The 21108-nt window shown below is 40.5% G+C and overlaps 1 protein-coding gene across 1 annotated transcript in view; it reads left to right on the forward strand.

Annotated features, from left to right (window-relative positions):
• Positions 1–343: 343 nt before the first annotated feature.
• LOC135478096 (inhibin beta A chain-like) overlaps positions 344–21108 on the forward strand; it is a 93184-nt gene continuing 72419 nt past the window's right edge. The window contains exon 1 of the mRNA XM_064758367.1: positions 344–386. Coding sequence (XP_064614437.1) covers positions 344–386 — 43 coding nt within the window. The remainder of the gene's footprint in view (positions 387–21108) is intronic.

A 21108-nucleotide genomic window follows, 5' to 3' on the forward strand; every position in this document is an offset into this window, starting at 1 on the left:
GTTACGCAGGTTATTCTCTACTGAGAGATTCAATCAAACCAATCCTACACTTGTTATAAACCGTAGTTTTACATGTAAAAAAAACACAACAACAACAATAATCTCAGGTTGCCTGAAAAAAGTTGCCTGAAGCTGTCGAGTGTCAAAGCGGTCACTTGAAAAAAAAATGGCTTCCATACGCACCAGGGTCTATTCTTACTAGTGGAAAGTATGTACAGAGGACCAGAGTGCAGTACCTGTGTACGTACATAAAATGGCATGTCATTGACCCTTACCTCATTAATGGTATAACGAATTTGGGATAACGGCTAGGCTATTCTTCTCAAGGTGCCAAGTGTGAGGCATGACTAGGGGTAAGGAGACCCCTCGGGTTACCCTGTTCCCAGGTAAGTCGTATCTGTACACACCGATCAGCTGATCGCTGGCGGACAGAAAACCCTGTTCAACCCAGGTTAAGTCGCCTGGGTTAAGTAAAGTTGATCCGGTAGAAGTAGCTGTATGACCTCATGTAGACATATATCACAGGGCTCAAAACTGTTGTGGTTCCCAGCCTCCATTCGCCTTAACTGTTTGTACAGATTATTCATTTTGAAAAAAGGTGTTTTTCTTGCTCGTTTCATAAAAGAAGAACGGTGTAAAATGCCAATCAAATAAATAAATAAATCATTTCCCAGCAGCGTCCTTATAGCCGCAGGCTAATAAATAGATTCTACAGTACGGCATTAAACAGCAGCTCGAGGTCGCACGTTCGAATCCAGCAGTCTCCAGTTCGGATGAAGTTTCCGAGGTTTGTCAAACACCTTGTGAAGTGCCGCAATTTATTCCACACACACCCCCTTTCGTGCGCGTAGAAACATGACCGCCGTGGTGTAAGTAAAAGATTCTTGGTAAGAACGTTTTACCAGTGAAATAAATTTTAAATCTGGTAAATCGACAACAGTTACGTATTTGCCAAGTAACAACGTCGTCGCTGCTCTGATTCTAACCGCTATACTATCCTTAGTGCTTTATTCCAGTTTCACCTGTATGTTGTTGATATTCCACTCTCTTGCTTCTTTGTCATGCGTGTTAATCTTCTGTTGAAATTTTCCTCATTGGGTATTCACTAAATCGCTATTTAAATGTTTAAGCGTTATGCTATACAAATGGTGCTACCACACATCCGCCTTCCTAAGTGTTAAGACTGAAATTAAATCTAAATAAAAAAAGAAAGCTAAGTTAATGCCATTACTTTAATATTGTTAAGCTTTACGTATCTTCATTCTTTAGCTTTGAAAGCATCTCCACTTTCAAGAAAATATTTATATTGTGTAAATGTAACAAAAACTTTCATGCATGACAAAAACTGTGTACACATTACGTCAGTAAAGACCAATTTCCGGTTTTGTACCTTAACAAATTGTCGTTTTGACACTGAATTCGTGGTGTTTCTAAGTCGGCTACATATGATCCATGAGGGCACTTCTTATGGCTGTTTAAGTACAGGGTATTCCATACCATGTGGTTATACAATCATAGCTCATTCGCTGCCGACATTTATTGCCGGTTTACGACCGTCGCCATAAGGGCTGTGGACGAGTGCGGTCTTGACTGGTTCATTGATATGCATCTGAGCTACCCAGAATCAACTGGAAGAGTCAACTTTTGACATGTAGTGACATGTAGTACAAAAACATGTTGCAAAGTGACTTCAGCCAAAAAAATGCATTGACAGTCTGAAGGTTGGGATTTCGTCAACTACACTGAGATTTTTAAAAAAGCGACCAGAATTCATCACTGAATGAACTCCCAGGCAATCTTGTAAGGGGAAGAGCCAAGCTGATTCTTAGCTCGTAAGATTATGCATGGAGTCTACATGTCTTGCAGTGTAGCCTTTGTTAGATCTGGTGTGTTATGCGACCAACTGAGCCACGGAGGCCCCTAAACTGAAAATAATTTTCTTGTAAGTAAATATGGACAGAGCGTTCAGAATCTCTGACGTTCTGCTTTATAATTGTGTCTAATTCCGCTTAACCCGGGGCTACTTATTTCACTCAGTCACCTACCGGCCCCGATAGCACAGTTGGTAGAGCGTCCGCTTCGGGAGCGGTAGATCCTTTGTCAATCCTGGATTGAGTCACACCTTTTCCTTAAAAGAGGAAGATGTAACTTCCTCGCTTGGCGTTCAGCATGAGCGGTATAGTGCAACCACTGCCTTGGTGAGGCGTCTCATTGAAGCAAAACTAGACAAAAGAGCGGTGAAAATCCGTCCTGCAACAAGGAGGCACATTACATGCACTCAAAGTACTCCTTCGTCGTCATATGACTGAAAAATTGTTAAGTACGACGTTAAACCCCAAGCACTCACTCAATCACTCGGTCACCTAGAATATACCTTGTGTCTTTCCAACATCACTGAAAAGTGTTGACTGCTTCTGATTGCATGATTCGGTTTCAATTTCATATTCGTCCTTCATTTACTTTTTTAGTCCTTGAGTTGTTTTGGTTAAACGTCGTTTTGGGAATTATCCTTGTGAGTATTTCTCTGAAATGTCCATACTGGTTGAGCGGTATCCTGGAATATAAGTGCAATACTCCTTTCGAACGAACTACCTTATTCCGTTTTGTCTATATCTTTATGTACCTAATCGATTAGCCTTTCACACCATATTCACAAAATTTTCAAATTGGTAAACTGCTGCCCTTTGGCAAGTAAATGATAAACTTTTTCACGTCTGAGGTGTGCTCAGACTATGTTTGAGAATGTCTTAATGCTGTAGCAGTATAGAAGTCAGTAGATTGATTTGGTTGCAATTCATGAATTGGTTGCAGAAATGGACCACTTTCATGAAATTCAGTATTCAATTTTTGGCCATTTTTTTTAAACTCCTGTCGTCTTATGACCTATTATGATCTGCAGAGAAAACAATTTCTGAGGAAAAAAGAAAATTGCTATTTTGAAGGCCTGGAGGCCATTCCGCCCAAACGTCAAAGTGTGTATATCTCTAGACTTTAGTGACCAATCTGACAAGTTTTCTTCGAGTGTTTTATGGCCTATATAAGTTGATATTGTGGCCAAATTATATTAACATTCTAAAAATGGCCTTCCCAATATATATTCACTCTTCATCATTATGGTAAAACTATTTCAGTGAATTTCAAAGGGTTTCTTAGCAAATAATGGTTGTTTTGACAAACTAATGACAGTATTTAATTAATATGGAATGGGTAAAAATAAATAAATCCGGTATCAAGGATTTATTCATTTATTTATTTGATTGGTGTTTTACGCCGCACTCAAGAATATTTCACTTATACGACGGCGGCCAGCATTATGTTGGGTGGAAGCCAGGCAGAGCCCAGGGGAAACCCGTGACCATCCGCAGGTTGCTGGCAGACCTTCCCACTTACGGCCGGAGAGGAAGCCAGCATGAGCTGGACTTGAACTCACAGCGACCGGTACAAGGAACTTAACCATGTATTATTTCCGATCAACACAGCCTAGTCATCTATCCATTCGTCAAAAAGAAAAACAAAACAAGAGAAAAGAAGTCCCTAGATAGGCTGGTATGCTGAATGAACGGCCTAAGTTTTGTTATACATGCAATATCACGCATGTATGACAGGGGATGTATCACGGGGATGACAGTGGGAAATGAAATTTTATTTAAAGAGAATATACCGGTAACTTAAAATGTTGGCAGAAAAAAATCGGTAAACGCCAATCAACCCGAATTTTTGTTGTCGTATTTTTTGACAATAGCTCAAATAAGTATCTCTAAAAATACCAGCCTGTGCTGTGCACGTTGCATTTTAAATAGGTTATAAATTTCGTAAAGTTTATAATCTGGGTTGCATTATAATATTTTGAAAATCTAGAATTATTTTACCACTATAAACTGTACAGGTACAAGTCTTAAATTTTTTAATAGGCAATAATTTGAGCAATTCATAGGGAGCAGATAAAATTTGATTTGATTAGCTTATTGGATTTTTTGCGAACAAATGTCTTGAATAGCCTCTTTATTTACGCCGGATAGCGACTGGAACTATTAGGATTGGCGTCTCAACCCTGCATTTTGAATTGAGATCGTCGTGACCCCAGGCCTATGTACCATGGGGACGAAATCTTCACCTTAATGTCGGCTTTGATCTTTTACCCTGATCAAAGAACTGTTGCTTTAGATGGTTGTCGAGAAGGCTTTTTTGTCACCGGTCGGGACAGGCCGGGGATGGCGAAGGGTGTATTAATGAACCCATCTACCTAACCTTCGCTTGACATCTAGAATAACGGTAATTGTTGAAACAGTAGATGTACGAGCCTATATGCTATATCCTGGATCGGACAGCGGTATATTCATGTACACCAGTGGATGTTGTATAGAGGTAAAGGCACTGAGCCAATGGACGGCTGCATCAGGTGTTCACCTTCAATGTTCACGTGGCAATGAGGACGTGAGCTACCCTCTAAATGTCAAGGGGTTAAAGGTCACTTTATCAAGGGAGCCAGCTTTGCTACAAATAAAATTCATCAACGAGACCGCCGTCGCCTTGGACTTTTACACGCCTTTTTTTTATTGAAAAACAAACGTTGTTCCATTAACAAATATCAAAGTTGTAAATTGCAAACCCTCTGCTCCAGTCCCTTCGTCGCGCCGCTTACCACCGGCCTACCGACGGTTGTAGATTTAAAAAGGCGTTAACAGCATCGACCCCAACCACACCACTTGACTTAGGTATAATTAGGTGGTGTCAAATTTGCGGCTACACATCGTGGTGAGAGTTATACTGTGCAGGTTTTTCATGTCTCTCTTAAAATAAGGGTATCATGACTTAGGATAAAGGTTTATCACCCTTTCTTTGACTTCATCGTGGAATTACGTTTCCATGAGAGATGAAGTGGAGACTTGTTATCCTTACTTTTGTTGTATTGTGAAATGAAGTCTCTTTGAGAGTTGATGTGAGGGCTTTTCGCCTAGGCTATATTATGAAATTATGACTTCATGAAAGTTGAGGTAAGGCATTTTTTACTATTACCTGTACATCTCTTCCCTCTTACTTTGGCTGTATTGTGAAATTACGTCTCTTTGAGAGCTGAGATGGGGGAACTTGACACTGTCACTTCGAAATGACGTCTCTTCGTTCTTACTCTGGCTGTAAATTAAATCTCTTTAAGAGCTGGAGTGGTGTACTTTTCACCCTTGCTTGCGGTGTATTGTAAAATTAAGTCTAAATCAGCGTTGAGGTAGTTAAATGTTTCACCTTTACTCTGGCTGTATTGTGAAATTACGTCTCAATGAGAGATGCCGTGGGGGATTTTTCACTGTTGCTTGCGGTGTTATTAAATTGCATCTCTTCGCCCTTCTTTGGCTGTGTTGTGAAATTACGTCTCCATGATTTTGAGGCGGACTGAGGTTTCACTACGTCACCTGGAACATACCTCGCGTCTTCCAGACATCGTTGAAAACTGCTGACGGCTTCTCTATGCATGATTCCGTTCTATTTCGTACTATATATATTCTCCTAGTTCTTTGGTGGTTTGTGTTATGGGCCTACGCCGTTTTGGGAATTGGCCCTGCGATTATTGACCTGGGACGTCCCTATTGGTTGACGGCTGGTATAAGAATGTGGACGCATATATTTTTACGACTACTTTGGCTGTATTGTGAATTACGTCTAAATCAGGGTTGATGTAGGGGAATGTTTCACTCTCACTTTGGCTATATTGATAATCACGTCCCTTCAACTCTTACCTTTGCTGTATTGCAAATTGCGTCACATCACCTTACTTTGGCTGTATTTTAAATTGCGTCACTTCACCTTACTTTGGCTGTATTGTAAATTACGTCCCTTCACCTTTACTTTGGCTGTATTGTAAATTACGTCTCTTCACCCTTACTTCGTCTATATTGTAAATTACGTCCCTTTACCCTGACTTTGACTATATTGTTAATCACGTGCTTTCACTCATACTTTGGCTGTATTGTAAATTACGTCCTCTCAGCCTTACTTTGACTCTACTGCTACATTTCCATTTCTAAATCCTCCAGTACAAAGATGTAATACCAGTCTCTGACGGCGATAATTCTGTACTGAGTTCAACAGAGCACTGTTTATTTGTGTGGTTTGGCAGTTTCCATGTCACGTGACCGACCCAGAGTTTCGGTGACTCGTGAACGACAGGATGTCTTGTCTGGACACAGACCTTTCTTGTGTAGGAGCCTAAGTCGACATTAGACTGGTAAAGGTAAGTTGCACAATATATATCACTCAAAACATTTGAAACCTGTGGCGTGTTTCAAACGTTCTGTGGTTCTTCGCAAAAGTATGTGATTGTGATTATAAAGCTGTAGTATTAAATTTCATTAAAAATCCGGTTTTTATTTTTTAATCTCACCAAAGGAAGGTAATTATCATGCAGTCTGTTTACCTGAGTGACAATTTGAACCTTTGCTCTTACATAGCCCAACTGTCTTAACTTTTACAAAATGTTTAAAAATCATTCATATCCGACAGTTTATAATACATACGGCGTTAAAAACCCACCTTGCGATTAATATTCTTCAATAATTTTCTTCTAAGTTACTCATTTTGAAGAGTTCATCAGAAGGACATATGCGCTCCTTTCTGGGGCTATATTTGATGTTGAAACGTTAGTAAAGCATTATGATAAAGAAAAACTTCTCTTTTCGTCAGTCGCCTGACTTTTGTCTATTTTCATAAAATATACAAACGTTAGGCTTTCAGAGTTATTATTTAAAGGAACTAGAGGTGTGGTGTAAAGATTTTATGCAAACATCACTGTTAAGAGAAAAGGGTCAAAACTACCAGAAAAAACTAGGGTCAGACCCTGATATTCAGGGTATAGACATGACCAACTCCAAATATTAGGGTCACTTATCCCAAATATTTAGTGTCAGTGTCCTGTTTCAACCGCTAAAAATCTGTCTTGTTTAGAACAATGACCCTTATTGTTACCATTCGATCCTTATTTTCCGATCCTATATTTCAGGGTCAGTTTGCCTGTGACCCTGAAAAATTGGATCGAGCTGACCCTAAAATTTTCACAGTGATGTGTATATGACGTTACCTTTGAGGACTTTTGAAGTTTCATATGAAACCATTTTTTATACGCAATGCGTATTGATATATCAGAGATTTGTAGTGATCGCGCGGTTGCCTGACTAGGTGTTTAATCCCATGCACCGGGCAGGCAAGAAACGGACGATAGTACTTGTTATATATTGTTTAGCCTGTTGTGCCAATGACAGTTTCCTATGAGAAAGTTGACCAGTTACTTGGTAGTTACTTGGCCAGTGGTTCACCCCGAACGATGTGGTTGAGTTCCGGATTAAAAGAAATCTATATTAAATACAATGTACCAGACTTGTATTTTCATGTTTGGCTCTTTTGATATAAAGGTGTGCATGTAAGAATGTTTAATCAGTTACCACATTTTAGTTTTTATATAAAGGAGGAGAAAACGTAAAACAATGACACTATAGGCTGAAAAGAGCATATTTTCTTCTATCCGGTGGTGCCTGCTGCATAATTTTGCGATTTTTCCTCGCCGTACACGTAAAGTCTGAAAACGGTAAAGCTGGCATAAATCGCTGAGTTCATCGCGTCCTCCATCTTTAACCCTGTAACACCCTGTAGTTTATGCTTGGGGTGTGTTGCCTCTCAGCCAATGAGAGTTGTTAAACCTGCCGGATTGTTCGTGTAAACTCGAAACCCACGTCCAACATTCCGGATTTCCGATCGTCAAGCGGAAAACGAACTGTACTGTTCGCTACCTTCTGGGAAGAAGATTTCTACCGAAGATGTACGAACTGCATTTCGGCGGTTTCCGACGGCAATTCTCCTCCCAACACAAAAGACTTCAGGACAAGTTCTTAGGCAAAACGGAGTCACCCACAGCGTATTTTGGCGATGACTTCATTTATAATTTTTCAACTTGAGGTACATATTAGAATTTATTATGGCATGCACCTGTGAGGAAATGCATACTCTTTTCAGTGGTATTTCACTGGTATTAAATTTTCTTCTCCTGTAACGATGACAATTATTGTACACCTGTGTTTTTTATATTCCATGCTTTGATTCGAAATGACGCAGAATCTATGTTTTCGTTAAAATGTATGAATATGAAACACCCTCCATTTCAATCAAACGCACTTTTCACTTGTGAGAATAGGTTTTGAATAGGCTTATTGTCCAAAGTGGTAAAATCGCTCTAAATAAATGACAGTAAAGGCAAAGGGCAGGTAACAATCCGATACTGAACAAGTTCTCACCGGATACATTTTGCATTAAGTATACATGGCTCTGTGGATTGGCCGACACTGTTTGGTTCCCTGTTGTTCTCTCAGTCCACGAAACCACCACTGATTACGCTATCTATCAATGTCCAAATATAGTTACACGGAATTATAAAGGTAAAAGTCAGTTATCACATTTGACCTTTTCACAAGTGTTAAAAGTCAGCCTGAGTTTGTTAGCAGTGGGTTACGATTAGGCAATTCGGACTCCTACAGGGAAAATATATATATATAGGCTTGTCATCAGAGATCTATGACCCTGCCTCGTGCTTCCGCCACAAATTTTATTTATGTGTAATTCATGTAGTGATTTACGCCGTTGAGAAAAATTTGTCTGTGATGGCGTCAGTAAAGTTCATGGGTGGGAAGGCTAGATCAAAGTGTTTCCCTATTCCAGCTCCATGACAAATCTTCCAACTTCGAGCAAAAGTGAAACCATCTGCAGCATGTTTCGAACCTTCGACCTCGTTTACCCTAGCGGATTCATTCAAATGCATTCATCTACTTTTCACTTGTGAGAATCTGTACAACGCATTGTACACGATGCGGATAGGAATTATTCACCCAGTAGAAGTGAAGTGGGCAAATTTCGTGCATATATAGCCCTACAAACTGTGAAGAGGGAATATATAGTCCTACAACCCGTTAAGTGGGTATTTATAGTCCTACACGCCGTGAAGTGGGCATATATAGTCCTACAAGCCTTGAACTGGACATATATAGCCTTACAATCCGTAAAGAGGAAATATATAGTCCTACAAGTCGTGAAGAGAGAACGTATAGTCCTACAATCAGTGAAGTGGGCATATCGTCCTACAAGTTGTGAACTGGGCCTACATAGTCCTACAAGCTGTGAAGTGAGCATATATAGTTCTACAAGCTGTGAAGTAGGTATTTATAATCCTACAAGCCTTGAAGTGGGCATATTTAGTCCTACAAGCCGTGGAGTGGGCATATATAGTCCTACAAGCTGTGAAGTGGGCATAAATAATTCTACAAGCCGTGGAGTGGGCATATATTGTCCTACAAGTCGTGAAGTGAGCATATACAATCCTGCACGCGGTGAAGTGGGCATACACAGTCCTTCAAGTCGTGGAGTGGGCATACACAGTCCTACAAGCCGTGAAATGGGCGTATACAGACCTACAAGCGGTGAAGTGAATATGTATAGTCCTACAAGCCGTGAGGTGGGCCAAAAAACAGTTGTACAAGCCGTGAAGTGGGCAAATCATCCTACAAGCCTGAAAGTTAGCATATATAGTCTTACTAACCGAGAAATGGACACATATTGGCGAACATGCCGGGAGGTGAGAATATGTAGTCCTACAAGCAATGAAGTATGCATATATAGCCCTGCAAGCCGTGGCGTGGGTTTATGTAGTCCTACAAGTCGTGAAGTGGGCATATACAGTCCTCCAAGTCGTGAAGTGTTCATATATAGTCCTACAAGCTTTGAAGTGGGTATATATAGTCCTACAAGCCGTGAAGTGAGTATATATAGTCATACAAGTCGTGGAAGTGGTATATATAGTCCTACTAGCGGTAAAGTGGGTATATAGAATCCTGTAAGCCGTGAAATGGGCATATATAGTCCTACAAGCCGTGAAGTGAGCATATATAGTCCTACAAGCTGTGAAGTACGTATATATAGTCCTACAAGCCGTGAAGTGGGCATGTATAGTCCTACAAGCCCTGAAGTGGGCAGGTATAGTCCTACAAGCCGTGGAATGGGCATACATAGTCCTACAAGCCGTGAAGTGAGCATATATAGTCCTACAAGCCGTGAAGTCGTCATATACAATTCTGCACAAGCAATGAAGTATGCATATATAGTCCTGCAAGCCTTGAAGTGGGCATATATAGTCGTACAAGCCGTGAACTGGGCATATATAGTCCTACAAGCCGTGAAGTGAGCATATATAGTCGTACAAGCCGTGAACTGGGCATATATAGTCCTACAAGCCGTGAAGTGAGCATATATAGCCCTACAAGCCGTGGAGTGGGCATATATAGTTCTACAAGCCGTGAAGTGAGCATATATAGTCCTACAGGCCGTGGAGTGAGCATATATAGTCCTACAAGCCGTGAAGTGAGCATATATAGCCCTACAAGCCGTGGAATGGGTATATAGAGTTCTATAAGCCGTGAAGTCGTATATAGTCTAAAGTGGGTAGACTGGTAAACGGTAAAGTGGGTATATAGAGTCCTGTAAGCCGTGGAGTGAGTATATATAGTCCTACAAGCCGTGAAGTGGGCATATATAGTCCTATAAGCTTTGAAGTGGGTATATATAGTCCTACAAGCCGTGAAGGGGTATATATAGTCTTACAAGCCGTGAAGTGGATATGTGTAGTCCTACAAGCCGTGGAGTGGGTATATATAGTCCTACAAGCCGTGAAGTGGGTATATATAGTCCTACAAGCCGTGGAGTGGGTATATATAGTCCTACAAGCCGTGAAGTGAGCATATATAGTCCTACAGGCCGTGGAGTGAGCATATATAGTCCTACAAGCCGTGAAGTGGATATGTGTAGTCCTACAAGCCGTGAAGTGGGTATATATAGTCCTACAAGCCGTGAAGTGAGCATATATAGTCCTACAGGCCGTGGAGTGAGCATATATAGTCGTACAAGCCGTGAACTGGGCATATATAGTCCTACAGGCCGTGGAGTGAGCATATATAGTCCTACAAGCCGTGAAGTGGGTATATATAGTCCTGCAAGCCGTGGAGTGGGTATATATAGTCCTACAAGCCGTGAAGTGAGCATATATAGTCCTACAGGCCGTGGAGTGAGCATATATAGTCCTACAAGCCGTGAAGTGGATATGTGTAGTCCTACAAGCCGTGAAGTGGGTATATATAGTCCTACAAGCCGTGAAGTGAGCATATATAGTCCTACAGGCCGTGGAGTGAGCATATATAGTCCTACAAGCCGTGAACTGGGCATATATAGTCCTACAAGCCGTGAAGTGGGTATATATAGTCCTACAAGCCGTGAAGTGAGCATATATAGTACTACAAGTCGTGAAGTGGGCATAAATGAGCACATTTTATTAACAGATTGTCGTTACTAGAACTTTAACAGTTTATTACTTAGAAATCTGCCCAGAGTCCATTAGCCGAATCCTACATCAGAAACCTGTTAGCCACAGACTTTTTATTTAATAAAAGAAGTATTTTACGAACAACCTTGTGGCTAACAAGTTTCTGATGTAGGATGCTGACTAATGGACTCCGGGCTCTCCGGACTCCGATTTCTGAGCTCTCTTCTTCTTCAGAGGCTGCTGATTCTTTTCGTTTAATATGCTTATGGTCCATAGACCATAGTAAAAAAACTTAAGATGAAGTGAAATAGATTGCACATTGCTATGAAGTGTAGGCATTTAAGAGACATTTTTTTGAAAAGGCATTAGTTATGGTTGTATATAGTACCCCGAATTACACAAAGCTAAGCGTGTCCCGGTGCGACTATGTTTCCCCCATGGTTACTATGACCTGTATCGGGCCTATTAAATGCACTCATTCTTGGGATGCACTTGTTAACGTATGACTTCGTGCTATTTCGACTCCTACTTGTGGTTAGCTGATGTGAAGTTGGCCGCGAAATTGAAAGGTAAACGGATATGCCATGGGGCCTTCATGTCCTTGTAAAGCCGAGTGTGAATTGTTTTTGTTTAGGCCAAGTTTTACCTTCGACCATACTTTCTTTTGAACGAAATTTTTAGGACACTTTGAGAATTTGTATTTGGCACATAACCGATGTAGAACATTGCGTTTACACTGACTGTTCTGTACATAATTATCTCAATCATCAAAGTGCAAGTTTGGTCACGAGTTTGTTTCTGACGTCGACAATATGTGTTTTTTTTCCTAACGCGGTTTTCTGTCCTGTTGAAATAGATTGGTTGAAAGTATGATGTGATTGTATATTACATGTGATGACAACACAGCCCCCGTAAATTCTAGGCCCGTAACGTCTAATAAACTGCATTTAGCAACACTGTATATTTTCTGTACCTAATTCTGCTTAAGCCATTGTGCTCGGGGGGCGCGTAATTTGCTACTATTTATGCATTTGCAAGAACAGTTAGAATAAAACCCTAACCCTAAAGGTAAAGTGACAAGAGGCAGTGTTTCACCAGTTACGTGTGACCATTTGCCAGCTACCACACTGTCGTCGCTGCTCTGGATTTTCTCTCTATGCTGCACGTCTTAATTATGTACAATAATACGTCATTCTCAGTTATTTCTTTTTATTTTTAAGGCCAGCTGTAACAGTTAACACGCTTGTCTTTGAACCGTTCTGATACACGAGGTATTTGTTTTTCGGACACACTAAGTCATGAGAAAATCATTGAAGTTCATTGAAGTCGTGTACCTGGCTGGGTGTGTTGTGGGAACCTCGTTAACGATCATTTGCCTTTCATAAATTTGGGTTAAACATTGGGCTCGCTACATCAGCCAATCAATCAACCCTTTCATCAAACATGTTCATTCCCTCTATATCAGTTGCTTCCTCCGGATGTAGAAGATTTAAACCTTAGGACACGAAAAATGGAAAGAACTTCAGGAACGTCAATTCCAATCTGTCGCAGAAGTATCTACAAGATATCTACAAGGTTTCTCCTAAAATGACCCCAATCAAATTTTCCGAGACACATCATTTTACAGTGTAAAACTGACGCTTCGCCCACAGGCGCCGTCTTCTACGTCTACCTTGCGCATGCGTTCACGTCTATAACCCTTGCCTCTAATTGCTTAAATAATCTACTTACGCTCGACTGTTAGTCTGCTTTTTTATTATTTAAAAAAAAAAGAAGTAATATCTCGTTACATATCAATTTCATTGTAATTGTTCCCGGCATAAAGCTCTTTATCTCGCCTCTAATCCTGTTACCCCCTCCCCCCCCCCCCCCAACACACACATGCCCAGCAGCCCTGCCATTAATCAGTGCTACTCTGTGCCCCTCATGATGTTACACAAACTGGGACTTAAGATTAAGCTGGTGTGAGCCATGTTGTGCAAAGAACGCTGGGGACTAGTTCTCATAAAACGACGGTCACGTGGGCAGAAAAGGGGCATATGTTCGTTGGAAAGTTAACTGACTACTTCTACTAAACAGATACATTACATACGGTAATAGCATTAATATGAGGACATGAAAAACCCGAAACTAATGTCATTCACATATTAATAAACTTCACTCCATGAAACGTTAAGTATGTAACAGTGTGTTCTTGTCAGTTGTGTCAAATATAAATTTTCATAAATCATTAAAATATAAAAACTCAAAAAACTAAGTTGTCAAACTGACAGTATGCGGTACTACGTTTTCTGTATGGTGGCATAGTGTGTTATGTTGGTTGAACGGGGTATTGTGTTGTCCTTAACATATGTGTATAGCCCAATTATGTACCATAATCTATTCTAGCATCATTCAGAAAGCATAATATTATGTTAAATTTAAGAGATCAGTTTTAGAGTGTACTGCTTTATGTATCCAACGATCCTATTGTGAAGACTTCAGACTTATGGTAGCTCGGTGAGTTTGGCTGGATTATTAAAAATATCTAGGACATTTTGCTGATGTGTCTCGTGTGAGAGGTTTATGTGGGTAAAACAAACGGGGCAGTTCGAATCACTGCAATTCGCCAGAAGGACGACAAACCATAAATCGAAAGAACCCTGAGCAGAGTCAGTTAAAGCTCAAGTTAGAAGTACTCGCCTCGTAGTTCATGGGGTATAAACAGAGCCATTCTGAACTGTCAGACCAGAAAGGGCATACTATGTGTTAGCCAGTTTTTTCCTTCCACCATGCTTTTATTAAGTGCTTTGTAGTCCATCATGTACAATTGTTCTCCACTTCATGTGGAAATGTGGAATCGTAATTAGTAGACATTAACCCTAAACATTCTATTAAATTGCAATTAACATCACTGTATATCTGTCGTTTTATCTAATTCCTGAACAAGCCATGGTGCTGGGGGGGGGGGGGGTATAAGGTGCTAATTTTTATGTATTTACACGAAGAGTTAGAATAGGGCCGTACCTGAGGTAAACTGACGAAAGGCCGGGTTTCACCGGTTACGTGCGATCATCTGACAACTGCCAGACTGTGGACCCTGCTCTGGTTTTACTCTCAGTGCTGTAGTCTTATATAGTTTAGTCGTTATTTCAAAAGGATGTAGGTTTGGATATTCCACTCGCATTTAGCCTTGGTTTAGGTCATTCCAGTTCCAAGTAGTCTTTTCCACTTAACTAAAGGTAGTTGGTTAGTTGGTTACATGCTCTGTACAAGCCTGCATAAGTCATCCGAGTGCTGATTCGGTAATTGACACCAAAGGCGTCGGGTAATGAATTTCTGCGGGGCAAGTTACCCAGAATTGCGTGGTTTGCATTCTCTTAAACAGCAGACTGATTGGTCACGCTTTACTAGTGGCGATTCGTATTATATTACAACTGAAAATAAGGTCAGTCCAAGCTTAAACCGTCGTCAGACCCTTTGCTTTAATTAAATCGAAGATAAGGTGACTAAGCGGACCTGTCACGTAGAGCTAGCAGGGCTCTTGCGGTCAGCTGACGCCTGCCGTGATTTATGACCCCGCGAGATAATTACAAACATGGCTGTCACAAAAGTGATGGACGACCTGCTCAGTTGATGTGTAGTCACGTGATCCAGGTCGCTCAAAGTATTGTTGTCGTCGTCTTCTTCAAATGAACTGCTTTCAGATTGTTCTTGTATATCTCCATTCGGTAACTATACACGATCTAGCCTTACAAAAAAAAAAACACCCAAAAAATACTTAACTCCTAAGTTGAAGTGCTACATGTGTCTTTTTAATGTAAATATAGGCATTAGCTATTTGTTTTAACTTCTGCTCAGACTTAGTTTTAAGCCAGTTGTACCATGGAACGCCTCAGTGGTCTTACGTTAAATACCATACAATTTGTTCAATGCTTTAAATGCATTTTGCAATTCGTCAAGGTGTCTTTCTCATTCTTGCATAAAGACGTAGTGCCGTTGGCATCTGCTGGTATTAATTGTGGTTAATTCGTCATAATATAAATATTGTCACAGTCAGACAGTCGTTCGTTTGCGTCATTACCTTATTTTTTTGATACGGATGAAAAAATTTGCGGATTTCCACATATTGTCGCCTTGGAGGTTGAGTGAGCCTAGTCATGCAAGTGCGATCGCTGTGAGTTCAAATCCAGTTCATGTTGGCTTCTTCTCCGGCTGTACAACCTCAACAACAACGTCATCCAGCAACCTGCGGATGGTCGTGGGTTTCCTCCGGGCTGTGCCCGGTTTCCTCCCGCCATAATGCTGGCCGCCATTGTATATGTGAAACATTCTCGAATACGACGTAAAACGCCAATCAAATGAATAAATAAATAATCATGCCAGCATTTGCGACAGAAAACTCCATTCTTGAACGTTACCAGTTTGTTACCTAACTGCCGAATCGCATCAGGAGGACATCCAGTTCATTACCTTGCTGTGTCGTGATTTATGTGAATGAACTTCTACAACATTCCACGCTTCAATGGTGATCTAATGAGGAACCTTATTATAATGCTATATGTTACACACATTGACCCTCACCAATAGAATAAACATACGAGATTCGCGCGAATAAGATAAGCAAAGAGCTTAATTCATCAGCTCAAGTGCAAAGTTCACCCAGAGTTGTAATTCTCATTCATAATCTTATCGCCAGAAGTGTGATCTGGTTTCTAAGTGGGTTACGTTCCAGTCATGGTTTAATTAGCGTCGATATGTATACCTGTGATGACTAAGCGCTGTGTGTCATCGGTTCGACTCTGTATATTTACTGCGGCTAATACTAACGGTAGACACGTGTAAATTCGAAGTACAGAGAGAAGCAATTTATTTATTCGGTCAGTTGTTTACAGTATTTATTATACAAGTGTGTACAAACTTACAACGTCTGTTTTAATTTGTATGAGGTTACCCATAACTGTTAACCACATCATGGACTCCTTACGTTTGTCTCTTTAAGCACACGACTAAATGCAATTATGTGTATTCTTCGGGTTTAACGTCGTACTTAACTATTTCTCAGTCACATGACGGCGTCATTAGGTGAATGTACATATATTGTGTCTTCTTGTGGCAGAGCGAGTTCTTGCCGCCAAAGTACTACCTCCACTGAAGTATCACGCCGAAGACATCTGACATGACACCTCACCCTGTCACATTATACTGTCACCGGGTCAGCCAGTCAAGTTTCCTTGCTCTAACCCCTAAGTTCTGCAAGTGCCACTTTAAAGTCTTTAGTATGACCCGAAACAGGTTTAGTCCACTGGTCTCCTGACTTCAAGGTGTCATGCAAATGGAATATACGCATGAGCACAGCACTCATATGACAGTAATTCGAATTGACATTCCATACTTGAGCACACCACCTGATTAAGGCTTATGCGAATGGATATTCCATCCTTAAGGACACCACTCTGATAACACTCACACGAATGGAATATACACTTGAGCACACCATTCCAATAACAGCAATGCGAATGGATATTCCATGCATGAGGAGACCTCTCTAACAAGTCTCGTGAAAATGGAATGCACACTTGAGCACACCACTTCAACAACAGTCATGTGAATTGAATAAACTCGAGCTCACCACACTAATAATAGACATGAAAGTGGAATATATACTCGAGCACACCACTCTTTAAAATATATACTCGAGCACACCACTCTTTAGAATATATACTTCGAGCACACCACTCTTTAGAATATATACGTGAGCACACCACTCTTTAGAATATATACGTGAGTACACCACTTTTTAGAATATATACTCGAGCACACGACTCTTTACAATATATGCTCGAGCACACCACTCTTTAGAATATATACTCGAGCACACCACTCTTTAGAATATATACTCGAGCACACTATTCTTTAGAAAATATACTCGAGGACACCATTCTTTAGAATATATACGCAAGCACACCACTCTTTAGAGTATATACTCGAGCACACTATTCTTTAGAATATATATACTCGAGCATACCACTCTTTAGAGTATATACTCGAACCACTCTTTAGAGTATAAACTCGAGCACACCACTCTTTAGAATATATACGCGAGCACACCACCTTTTACATTATATACTCTAGCACACCATTCTTTAGAAAATATACTCGAGCACACAACTCTTTAGGGTATATACTCGAGCACACCACTCTTTAGAATATATACTCGAGGACACCATTTTTTTAGAAGATATACTCGAGCACACCATTCTTTAGAATATATATACTCGAGCATACCACTCTTTAGAATATACACTCGAACACACTATTCTTTAGAATATATATACTTGAGCACACCATTCTAAATATGGTCATCCAGATGAAATACACTAGAGGAATTACTCGAGCACACCACTCTTTAGAATATATACTCGAGCGCACCATTCTTTAGAATATGTACTCGAGCACACCATTCTAAATACGGTCATCCGAATGAAATACACTAGAGGAATGACAGCAATGCGAATGACAAATCCCCCTTTCGCCCGTAACATGCTCTTTGTGATTTGTTAGGCCGGCAAGGTAAGCTAAGCTGTATCTCGGAATGGTCATAAAATAGTTGAGTTAGTTCACAAGTACTACAGCTGTCTGGGGGTGAGAAATGGGGGTTGTCCACGTGCCACACTATCCGGGCTAACCAGCCAGAGACTCAACCGTGCTGTTAAATGGAGCAGAGATGGCGATTGCTGTACAGAGGATCAAGCATACCTGTGCCCGATTACACAGCCTCTATTTGCAGTTCATAGCACTGGTTTTACACTTATGACGTCTCAGACTCTTGGTATAATCACAAATATTATCGAACAGGGATTAATTTCCATCCTGCTTCAGGATGCCAGTCTGACACGATCTAGTGTTCAGTTTTGTTTATCTGTATCTTAAACGAGGCGCTCGGGACACAAGGGAGTGGTGGGGTTTGGGGGTGGAGAAAATCGGAGTCCTCCGAGATAGCCACAGACCTTTGTCAGGTATCTGAGAAACACAGAGATGTAAAAATCCATGACCAAGCCTGCTCAGCTCAGATTCGAACTTGCGACCTTATTGATCAAGGTTAGGAAACTCCCGGTAGAGGCGACTAGTTTCCACGGCCATTGACGTCAAACATACAGCAATTAACACCTCAGCATATTTTTTTACCTATTTTTGTTATTCTAATTGCTACTATTTAAATATTTACATAAACAGTTAGAATAAAATACTAATTGAAGTTAATTGATAAGAGGCCGTATTTCACCGGTTACGTGTGCGCATTTTGCTACTGTGTAACCATTTAAATGAACAGTTAGAGTAAAACCCTAACTGAGCTAAACTGAGGTAAAGAGGCCAAATTACACAGGCTGCATGTGACCATTTGCCAACTATAACGCTGTCGTCGCTGCTCTGGTTTTACTCTCTATGCTGTAGTCTTTTATATTCAAGGCCTCTATAGTCAATTTTCACAGTTCGCAGTACCAGACAATTTTAAAAAATCACTAAACTTATTACCTCAGTCAACAATTATCACTCTCACCAGCTATAGACCATCCGTAATTACGTATCTGGTATGTAAATATAAAGGACCACAACACGGGGGAAAAAACAGTGCACTGATGTTACTTGTGATATACTAGACTTACGCAAACCCTTGTTTGCCACCACCATATGAACTATTTCACGACACAGGTAACAAGGTAGGTTAGATACTCGTGAATATAAGCCACGCCCACACGTCAAAATTTAATATATTTTATAAAATCATTAGATTGGAACAGGTTTTTTTCTTTTTAATGACAAGTGCAGGCACGTCAGTCGGTGCTGGCGAAATATTCAAGGAATGTGTGTAGTGGGTTAAAGCTGTCACTGGGTGCTCAGCACAGGTAACTCATGGCGGGCGAGGGTATAGGCGTATCTAACCTTTCCATAGAATTTCAGCGTTTCGAAACTACCCACGATGTGACCTGTTTTTATACAGTAGATATATCAATTTTCGCCTCTTGTCAACACACTAGGCCACGTAAGCAAGCCTTGTAGCTGCCGTCGTTCACATCACATACTGAGCGTCCTGTTTCAAATCTTTTATAAATGGGCGCCGTAAACGCGGATGCACGAGATTCCCAGAGGTGTTATGGTTTTTATATAGATGAAAAAAAAAATTGTTCTTGTTTGCGTAACTTCATGTGGATAAATATGTGTATAACCTCACATGCTGTAGATTTAAGCTTCATCCTGGGGACCACTGCGGCCTGGTGGTTAACGGGGTAATCCATCACACTGACCGAGGAGCCTCTCACCAATGTGATGGCTGTGAGTTCAAATCCAGCCCGGGGCCTCCGTGGCTCAGTCGGTTAGCGCGCTAGCACAGCGTAATGACCCAGGAGCCTCTCACCAATGCGGTCGCTGTGAGTTCAAATCCAGCCCACTTAGGCTTCATCTCCTTTGGTACATGCAAAGGATACCTGGTTATGTGTTCCTCCTTTTTTACCTGTGCTCAGTTTTCCCCCCACCATCATGCAGAAGTGAAATATTCTTCATTAAGAGTAAACCACTTTTTTACTTTTCTTAGCTCTATGTAAGAATATCACGTACTGTAAATGCCTTGTTATTCGCGTGGTACCAACCTTCGCTGATTTCTCGGCAAAAACATTTCCGAGACAGTTAGTGCCATCGAATACAAAACTCATGTAAGTATTTTGTTAATGTAGCATGCGTTACAGTTATAAATTAGTTAACAAGCACTACATTTCTAATACTTTTTCAAACACGTTAATTAGAAATACCTAATTAAAATGTATCCCGGCTTTCACAAATCCAGCTTAACTGATCTTCAGTTAATCTGGCTTTCTTTTAAGGAGGCTTTGCTCCGTCTAAGTATCGCCGCATTGCGACGTTGCTGTTGTTGTTTATTTATTACCGCGATTAGAGACATACAAATGGATAATTTGTACTGGGCTTGAGTACGTGATACGATATACATACAGTGAGAGAGGGTTTTGTTTTGATCGACTGTACTTGCCTTCCAGTCAGATCAGCATTCCGACGCGCCGGATACATCGTTCAGGGGTTTCCGCACTACAAACTTCCTTTTCATAATGATGATTTCTGAGAAATTTACTCAAATTTGTCACAGTTCACTCAAAGTTTCACTCACACTGCTGATGCATGAGAATGAAACAGTGGGATTTATTTATATCACATTTAATCCTTTGTCGTCTCCCGGAGTAAGTGACACGAATATTTGCTCACGCAGTAGGTACGGGCTTCGTCTTATAAAGACTAACAGGCTTCAAAAGATTAAAATCTTAGGAGGATCGATTAACTTCCTTTCTCTGATCAAGTTACTGTATTGTATATACTTTTTGTCACATCTTACAGGTACAAACAAGTTTAAATGATAACATTGTTACTTGAATGCTTACGTCGTTTATTAATTGACGTTTCCGTATTAAAGTTTGATTTTCGTTTATCAGTTGTCCAAAAATTCTGCTAAGATCCGCGAAAGTTGATTCCCGCGAATGTGTCTTCTTACCAAATCCGCGAAAGTTTATACCCGTGAATGAAAAGGCATTTACAGTATGCGATTGGTGCAGTTTAGCTTTTACTTTTCAAAAATATGTGTATAGATTCATATTTCAAATGCTGTCGAAGCGTTACAGTGCCTTCTTACACCTTGTTATGTGAAAATGCAAGAGTAATGCTACAACCATCGTGTAAAGTAATAAACATTTCCGTGTAATGTAATAAACATTTCCGTGTAA

This window comes from Liolophura sinensis, chromosome 11 (assembly GCF_032854445.1).
Source record: "Liolophura sinensis isolate JHLJ2023 chromosome 11, CUHK_Ljap_v2, whole genome shotgun sequence".
In the NCBI taxonomy this organism is placed as follows: Eukaryota; Metazoa; Mollusca; class Polyplacophora; order Chitonida; family Chitonidae; genus Liolophura; species Liolophura sinensis.